Here is a 9,121-nt window from a genome sequence, read left to right as displayed (position 1 = left end):
CCTATACCCAGAGGTGACAGCAGAGGGCAGCACCATTGCAAAAGACATCCAGTACACTTCAAGAAGTGTAGCTGCATTTTCCTTACAATTTAACTATCTCTGTGGCTGGGATGGGATGGCATGGATCTACAAAACATTATTGAACCTATTTGTCATTTCCCTTTGTAGGGCATTGGGCTAAAAATATTGTTTGAACTATTGCTTCATCAAGAGTTACAAAAACATTGCCATGGGAGGGAGTTTGGGAAGAAATAGCTAGTCACAGCATAATGCTGTCTCCTGGCCCTTCCAGCTGGCTCACAGGCAAGAACCTCTATCTACTGAGGCCTCCATTCCCCATAACAAAAGGTAGACAGTATTGTTCCTTCATTAGGGGAACCTCCTTCCCATTCCATGATCTAGGATACTTCAAAACTACCACTAAAGATAGTAGGGAAAGAAAGCAGACTCCACCTCAGGTATTAACTTCCTCGGATAGCCACAGAGCAGGTGGGAGCTACAGTGGCACAAAGTCAAGTCTTAAGGAGCAGGCCTGAAAGTAAATTGAGGATGGGTTATTGGGCTTTTAGAAAATGGAGCCCCAGAGTCCTGGTTTTTGTTTCGTATGTATATGTGTGAGCTAGGAGATGAACCCATGGCCCTGCATAGACTATGCATGCACTCTACCATGGAACTACATCCCCAGCCCCAGATTCTTCTTCAGTCCTACCCAATGGGGTGTCAATGTTTGAAAGAAAAGTGTTCTTCCCCTTGCTGTTGAGAACCTTCTTTTATAAGTTCATGGAATCCATAGTCATAATTAAGACTAAGCAGTCTTTTTCCTTTGATTTTAACCAAGGGTCATCAATGGAAAGCTAGAGGGTAGAGGAAATAGGCTGGCTGGGAGGCTCAAGCATTCACTATGTGCCAGTGCCATTCTAAATACCCTACTGACTCACTCTGAGGTCTTCACAAGAAACCTATAAGGTAGGAACTGTTATTTCCTCCCTTTTACAGATGAGAGAATTGAAGCTCAGTGAGGATAGGCAATCTACCTAAGATAACTAATAAGTGCCACTTATTAGTGACAGAGTCAGCATTAAAACAATAGCAGTCTGGCTCCAGAGTCAATGTTCTTAGTTTGCCATCTGGCTTCTACTTCTTTTTCTACTCCCCATTTAAAGTCAGTTGAACACTCTAAGCAAGAAAGTTTCCATCTTCTAAAATCCTACTCAGATACAAGACTCAGAGTAGTCCCTGGAGGAAAGAGGGAAATGAACATCTTTCCACCCAAGAAAATTTGCTCTTTAAAGCAGAGTGATAGGACATAAATCATGAGTCCAGAACATATGGGGGTAGTAGTGAGTCAGAGAGAAGCTATTTCCACTGGGGGTTTAGTGGAAATCTCATTTTCAAAATGCAAAATAAAATGTTAGGCAGCTTCTGGGTGGAATGGAACATGGAAGAAATGATCAAACTTGGAACAAAAAAAAAAAATCCCTTCTTCATCTTCCCTTCAGGGGAATACAGAAGCTTTGAAAGGCCAAGGGCGAGTTATGGGTAGAAGGCAAAATACAATGAGTTCATGTGGGAAATTTCTGGTTAGACAAGGTCTGTGGTTCCAAAGGCAAAGATTGCACACTGGGGAAGATAAATGCCCTTCCTTGTCTTTATCACTAATATTCCAAGTGGCAAGCCAGGATAGACTGCAAGCCAAAGGCCCAACAGATAACAGAGGGGGCTCATTACTCCCTGAGCAGAGTTCCCACCTGGGCCTGATTCTTGCATGTAAATGCTTCTCTAGCTTAAAACAACTAAAGAGCTATAATTTCATTTTGAGTAGTCAAAACAAGTCAATCTTGCTTTCTTTTGCTAGTTTTACTATAACCTCCTTTGTAGATTATGACTCAAGAAATCCCAATTCCTAAAGCAGGGGAAAGAGATTGAAGTAGGGTTGGGGTTGTGACTCAGTAGTAGAGTGCTTGTCTAGCATATGCGAGGCCTGGGTTCCATCCTCAACACCACATAAAAATAAATAAATAATTTAAAAAGAGAGAGAGAGAGAGAGACGGAAGCAGAACCAGGCCCACAGCCAGCCCAAAGGGACTAGCAAGATCCTGATATATACATATCTCTATTTCTCTCTTTAAACCTCTCTGGGGACACACATACATACACATACACACACACACACACAGTATAAAGTCACTAAGCTGGCTAAGTAATAACCAAAACATTCTGATTTTTCTATTTTGTAAGTTAAACCCATATTTTAGAAGAGATGAGTCATCCCTTCCTTTGATTCTTCCCATAACACACATACCATTCTCACATGCTTCAGTAGAATCAGACCTTGATTCGAATCTCAACTCTATCATAAGGACTCAAGTTTCCTCATCTGTAGGAAGGGAAGATTTCATACTGCATATGGTATAATAGAAAGATCAATATATAAAGTCTTATATCAAAAGGCATTTGATAAATATTAATACCTTTTTGCACAAGAGATCAAGAATCACTTGGCCTCTACCTAGAAACCCGGAGCCTAAATTCAGAGATGGGTTACTTAGCATCTGTGTTATTTATTTCTCAAAACTAAATGATGGGGACCTGGGGTTGTGGCTCAGTGGTAGAGCTCTTGCCTACTATGTGTGAGGCACTGGGTTTGATTCTCAGCACTGCATATAAATAAATGAACAAAATAAAGGTCCATCAACATCTAAAAAATATTTTAAAAAGACCTCAATGATGGTAGTAGAAGCAGAGGAAGAAGTCCCCAATTCCCAGAAGAATTGAAGAATCTAGAAAGAAGTGCTTATAACAGGGAATGTGTTTCTTCAGCTCCTATGTGAACATCTCTCCCCTACTCTAGCAAGGGAGGATCCATAAAGCCAAAGGTGGACTTCCCTTGGTACTTGAGAAATAGAAAAGTGGTGCCTCTTTTAAGATGGATTTTTAGTTCTCTCCGTAGATACCAAACATACAGGACAAGGGGTTCAAACCCAGGAAAAGTATCAGGCAGCAATGTGGAGAAAGGCAAATTTTCTTCAAATCAGCATATGATGATTAGGGAAAGGCATTTGTCACTCTGGTTCTTACCCTTCAAGCCACGTGTAGAAAGGAACAATAGTAAGTCAGGACATCATACACAAAGGCTTCCACAGAACTAATGAATGAAAACATTTGACAAGTCAGAAAGCTTTATTGAAGCACACATTCATTTCAAGGGTGGGAAACAAAAGAGCAAGTTACAACACAGGATCTCAAGTTATGCTTTTCATTACAGTGTCAATCCACACCAAACAAACCTTTTAAAACATTCCTCAGTTTAGTTCACACATGCAATAGAAACTGCCATACCTGCCCTCCTCAATCCAGTGGCCTTTTAGGACCATCAGCTAGCAACTGCCTCTACTGAAAGGGATTTTTTCTGGTATAGGCTCCTTCTACACACAAATTTGTGTGGAATACACTCATATGAATAAAAAGGTCAGTTTGTAAGAGTATAAGAAAGTGAAAGTTATTTTACCAGAACCCTCTTCAAAAAGCCTCAACAGTACCACACCCATGTTACATGTAGGTCAAGTTGAGGAAACAATAGAAAAAATGGGAGCTGAAACTACATCAGATAGGAGGTCAGAATAACTGGGAGATTCTCTATCCACGTTCTCTTGGAGTACTAACAGTCCCCAGTCTGGGCAAGCACTGTGCCATTTTAGATAGTCTTTAGCTCTTCTGACTGATACAGAGGTATGTGGACCATATTCTGCATAGCAACACATCTCAGACACAAACACTGAGGAAGATGTGGTACATGAGTGAAGATGTCTCATCTTTCATTAGAGAAGTGAGTTCTCTCTCAATTAACTGCTGTTATCAGTTTAAAATTCTGAGACATCAGTATGAGCTGTGAAACACTTTACCCTCAGTCATGCAAGTCCTCTGGGATCAGCCAGAAGGTCTCACTGGGCATGTTCATGACTCCGTCAAAAGGCCATTATCTAATTAAAGTGCTTTTCTAAACTAACTCCATTATAAGGATTCCCCAGAGGTCTAGTAAAGGCATATAGAACTGGAAGGAGCTGGGGAGTTTTTTTCATTTCAAAGAAAACCATACACCCAAGCAAGGTGAAAACTACTTAACAAGAAGAAAAGTTAAAAGCCAAGTTCCAGAAAATTATCCAGGTAGAACATGAATTAAAAGTATAAATTAGAGAGAAGGAGAAGACCTATTTACCTCTCTCCCATATTGCCCTGTCTTTAGCGACCCAAAACTGCTTCCTAGAACCTTAGCCTCAGATCAGGTACACCTTAAACTACAGACTAAAACTAATGCCAAAGGTAGCCAGGGCTCCCTGGAGAAATAAGAACAAAAATATTAAGACAGAAAATAGAAAGTTGTTTTAAAAGGTTTTTAAGTTAATTAAATCTCATAATGATGAAATAAAGAATGGACTCTGAAATATACTAGATTGTGCATAAATAAAAACATTTCAAAGAGGCCCTTTTTCTTGAGCCTGCTTTTTAAAGGGGAACAAGGCTGCATCACTCTAGCTAGCATAAGATTTGCAGAAATACGTGCTTGTACATACACATCCAACACACACACATATTAAATTAGAAATATTTGCTCTTAGTTTTGTCACTTCCTCTGATTTGCCCTGGCCAGGGCTGGACCTGTAGACTATGACAAGAACTCATAAACCCAGCTTCTGCTTGGCCATTGAAGAACGGAGTTGCAGAGTCCCTTCAGCCCAAGACCCTGGGTACTGTCGCATCTTCTGCCACAGGCTCACTTCTTCCCCAGTCGAGTCCATCCAGTCCACCACTTCCCCATTACTGATCCCTGAGGAGAAATACCAGAGAAGGCTGACCAGAGACCCCACTGCTTGACTGATCAATGATGGGTCATACAGCAAGGGTAGCTGCTCCAAAGAAAATGTGCTATGAAAATGGACTGATGGGGACAGCAATCTGGGAAGTATTCCCTATCGATCCTGCTCAGATATTTCTGTGCTCCTGAGACTATAAGGAGATTTTGGGTTGATGAAACAGTACTACAAATACCACAGGGTCACTAGAGACTTCTTATTCAGAGGATGATACAGAGCTCTGGTGTCTGGTGCCAATGCCAGAGCATTTGTCCTTCTATTATTTCCAAATGGATTTGAATTTTTAAAAATCTGAACAACTTTTTCTCTAGCTATAGACTCCAGCCTAAAGTTAGATGTGGCATCATTCCTATTCTTTTGTCCATTCATTCTTTTAATAAATATTTACTGAGTACCTACTATGTGCCAGGTATTCTTATAGCCTCCGGAGATACAATGATGAAGAAAGCAGAAAAATCACCCTGCCTTCAGGCAGCTTTAATTTGAATTAAAAAAGAAAATAAAACAAGAAAATTAACAAAAGATTGTGAGGATAATGTTATGAAGTAAATCAGCAGGGGGATTTAGAGTGTCTGGATTAGGACCTACTGTAGAACGAATGGTCTGAGGAACTCTTGGTGAGTTAAGACCTAAAGGATAAGAAGCAGCCAGTCTTTCCAGACAGAAGAAACAATAATTTCAAAGGTTCTGAGGTGGAAATGAGCTTGGTATATTTGGAGAAAAGAACTAAATTAGCATGGTTGGAGCACTGTGAGCAGGTGGGAGAGTGATATGAGAAGGATCAGAAAGAACAGAGGGTCCATATTATACCAGGGCTTATAGGCTTGGTATACACCCCTATTGTTTTATAAATATGATAACAAGTCACTGAATAGTTTTAATCAGGAGACTGACATGGACTAGCTTATATGTGTAAAACACCATTCTAGATGCTTTATGTTAGTTATTAATAAACAAGTAATATTTAAGGTCATGGGAATGCAGATTGTGGAGAGAGAAAAGAAGAGGACCTGAGACTAAGCCCCAAGAAATACTTGTATTTAGATTTTGAGTATAGAATGAGGAACCCACAAAGAAAACTGAGAAGTGAAAATCAGTTGGTTGAAAAGGAATCAAAGAGTACAAAATCAATAGAAGTATTTCAGGAAAAAGGGAGTGATCTTCTATGTTAAATAGTGCTAAAAATTCTAGTGAGATGAGAACAATACTTTGACATGCAAACAAAGAAAAGTTGAGGAAGTAGAAACCATTATTTTTAAGAAATTAGAGAGGGGACATGTAGTCAAGAAAAGGTTTATTTTTATTTAATAAGATTTGGAAACACCAGAGCATATCTGTATTCACCTTCAACAGGTAGGGAGAATGAAACTTATCATATGGGAGAGATGGAGATTACAGAAGTGAGGTCATTGAGAAGGGGAGAGGGTGGTACAGAACACAGAGAGAGATTAGCTTTTACAAGTGAGAACCTTTTATTCATTGTAACAGGATAGAATATGGCATTATACATATAGATATATAGGTAGGTTTGTAGATTGTGTGTGTGTGTGTGGTTTGTAGATTGTGTGTGTGTGTGTGTGTGTGTGTGTGTGTGTGTGTGTGTGTAAGGATGATGGAGTTCCTGGCTATCAGCATCACATTTATCTATATACATAATATCAATGAGTTCTGCCTTGCTCTAGGCCTGGCACGTAGAATGTACACAACAAATATTTGTTGAGTGTCATCTGAAAGGAAAGAAGATAAGTCCCATCATAGAGGAGCTTTGTGTTTCTGGGGGTGGGAGGTGCTGGGAGTGAAGTAGATAAGAGACAACTGAAGATGGAGGAAGAAAACTCTCACCAGTGCCAACACCTAGTCTGACCCCTCCCAGGAAATCATTGCTGGCCAGGGGCTCCCGGTCCCACACAGTAAGTTCCAAGCACATGTGTTGTAGATCTTCCAGCCTCACACCATTGTAGACAAATGTATGGTTGTAGTGGGGATTCAGGGTCTTCTTCATCACTGGAGTTTTACGCTTACTGGCCTTGTTCCTCGTAGGAAGGAGGTATCTGGCAGAGGGTGGGGAATAATCAACACCTACTCAAAGCTTGGCAGTATGTGTCTAAATTCCTCTTTCCCCTACCACAAGCCTAGCCCAGGAAAGTGAGTCAACACCTAGATCCATGTGCATGCACCCCTCCTTTGAATCTGTTGAAGCAGAGTTCCTACTCTCCCCACTAGATACTTCCCCTGATTTAATTCCTTTAACTTGGAGAGAAAATAAATATATTATTAGTCAGGCTTTGTCTATGCTCTACCAAAAATGAGTTTTATATATTTGCTTCCATTCCTCCTATGCAAGGTAAATAAAACAAATAGTAATATCTATTGATCTGGATTGGTTTGGTTTGACTTAGCTGAACATGATTTGCTAGAAAGCATGAGTCAGTGAGTGACCTATAATTTGGAGGGAGCTAGCATTGTTTAAAAATTATGGGGAACAAAGCACTGAGTCCCCAAATCTAGTCAGGGAATACAGATTCTTACCTAGGAATAATTAAGAACATGAATCAGAAAAAAGTCAGAATCTATCTGTCTACCACCCTCTTTGTATATTAGCACCACAGCACAGTCCAAACTGAGTTCAGGCCAGTGCAAAGGTGGTAGTGGAGGTTTTTACATTACCTAATTTCAGAAACATAGTTGGTTCCTGAGGGTGGTAGGACACATAAGCAGAGTAACAACAGGGGAAGGTCAATTGGATTTCTCTGTTAACTATCTTATCTTGAAACTTCCTAGTTTGGTGCTGGTCCAGGGACTCACCCCTTGACAAAGCTGTCTGAAGTCCCTCCTGATTTGGCAGCTGTCAGATTCTTAGCTTCTTTGATCCATACCTGGAGCTCTCCCCCTTCACCACCTTTATCTGTAAGGAATGTTAGATATAGCAAGTGAGCCCCTATACCTCCAGGTTTATCTTAAGATTGATCTGCATAGTCCTGAAGGTAGCAAGATCCATAAAATAACTGAACCATGCCTGACTTGTACTCTCAGTAACTAGCACAGTGCCTGTAAGCAGTAGGTCCAACCTATAGCAATAAACACTTATTGAAAACTGGCTAGTGCCAGACACTACCTTAAGCATTTAATTCTCAAAACAATTCTATGAGATACACACTATTACTATCATTTTATAGATGATAAAATTGAAGCTTGGAGAAATAAAGTTTCCTGACATTTGCTGAATGATTTTAAAAAGAGCTGGGTTTGGTGGTGTACTTCTGAAAGCTGAGGCAGGAAAATGACAAATTCCAGGCAAGCCTTGGCAATTTATCAAAACCCTGCCATGTAGTTCAGTGTAGAGCACACTTGGTACAAAAAACATACAAAAATGAATGAAATAATTAAAATTACAAAAAAAGAGAATCCCTCTGTTTGACTTCTTGATCCCATCCTTACTTCACAGATCTAATCAAGCAATATCAATCAAAACCCCCATCACCACTTTAATATTTCTTCCTCTACTGATCCCTTCCCCTCAATCTAGATATATGCTAATTTCATGTCTTTATTTAAAAATCCACTTAAAAGAAAACCTCCCCTCAACCTTATCTCTTCTTCCTCAGGCTATTCTCCATATCTCTCTTTTCTTTCACCATCAATCACCCTGGAGGGGAAAAGCCCACATTTACCACCTCTATTTCTTTGCCTCATGCACTCAACCTAGTTTCTAGTGAAATCTGGTTTCTGCTTCCATGGATCAGTTGAAAATGCAATGAAATACCAATGAGCTGTGTCTTCTCAGTCCTCATCCAGCCTGAGCTCCTTGTAGTATTTTAGTACTGTTAATACTATCAACAACCCCGCCCTCTTCTTCCTGAATCTCTCTCCTGAAGTTTCTCTCTCAATAAACCCTACTTCACTGACATTTATTCCTCTCTTATCTAACTGTTGCTGTTCCCTGTGGTTACTTTCTTGCCTCTCATCTCTAGTCATTCTGCACACCCTCCTCCCAGACCTCATTGTTTCCTCAAATCTTCTAGATTAGCCCTTGCTGGAGGTATAATTTTAAGAACTCTGATTTCCCATTGCCAACAAATCAAGTTGAATTTACATTCAAAGCCCTTCTCATTGGGACTTATCTCCAATCCCAGCCCCAGTCCCAAATAGACAAATATATACCATAACTCCAGCCCCACTGAATGAAGTCATTTACTCCCCAATATTCACACACAACCACACATTTCTCAGGCATTTTTAAAACCTATGCT

The 9,121-nt window shown here is 40.1% G+C and overlaps 1 protein-coding gene across 1 annotated transcript in view; it reads right to left on the bottom strand.

Moving 5' to 3' along the window:
* Positions 1 to 3,161: 3,161 nt before the first annotated feature.
* Positions 3,162 to 9,121, bottom strand: part of Sytl4 (synaptotagmin like 4) — a 68,644-nt gene continuing 62,684 nt past the window's right edge. Inside the window, exons 16-18 of the mRNA XM_046419200.2 lie at positions 7,677 to 7,776; positions 6,714 to 6,922; positions 3,162 to 4,825 (exon numbers count right to left, since the gene is read on the bottom strand). Coding sequence (XP_046275156.1) covers positions 4,677 to 4,825; positions 6,714 to 6,922; positions 7,677 to 7,776 — 458 coding nt within the window. The 3' untranslated portion in view covers positions 3,162 to 4,676. The remainder of the gene's footprint in view (positions 4,826 to 6,713; positions 6,923 to 7,676; positions 7,777 to 9,121) is intronic.

The sequence above is a fragment of the Marmota monax genome, unplaced genomic scaffold (assembly GCF_021218885.2).
Source record: "Marmota monax isolate L192 unplaced genomic scaffold, Marmota_monax_Labrador192_F-V1.1 WCK01_AAM20220418_F8-fsc00206, whole genome shotgun sequence".
Taxonomy (NCBI): Eukaryota; Metazoa; Chordata; class Mammalia; order Rodentia; family Sciuridae; genus Marmota; species Marmota monax.
Note: the sequence above shows the minus strand (reverse complement) of the source record. Positions and strands in the feature narration are given on the sequence as shown.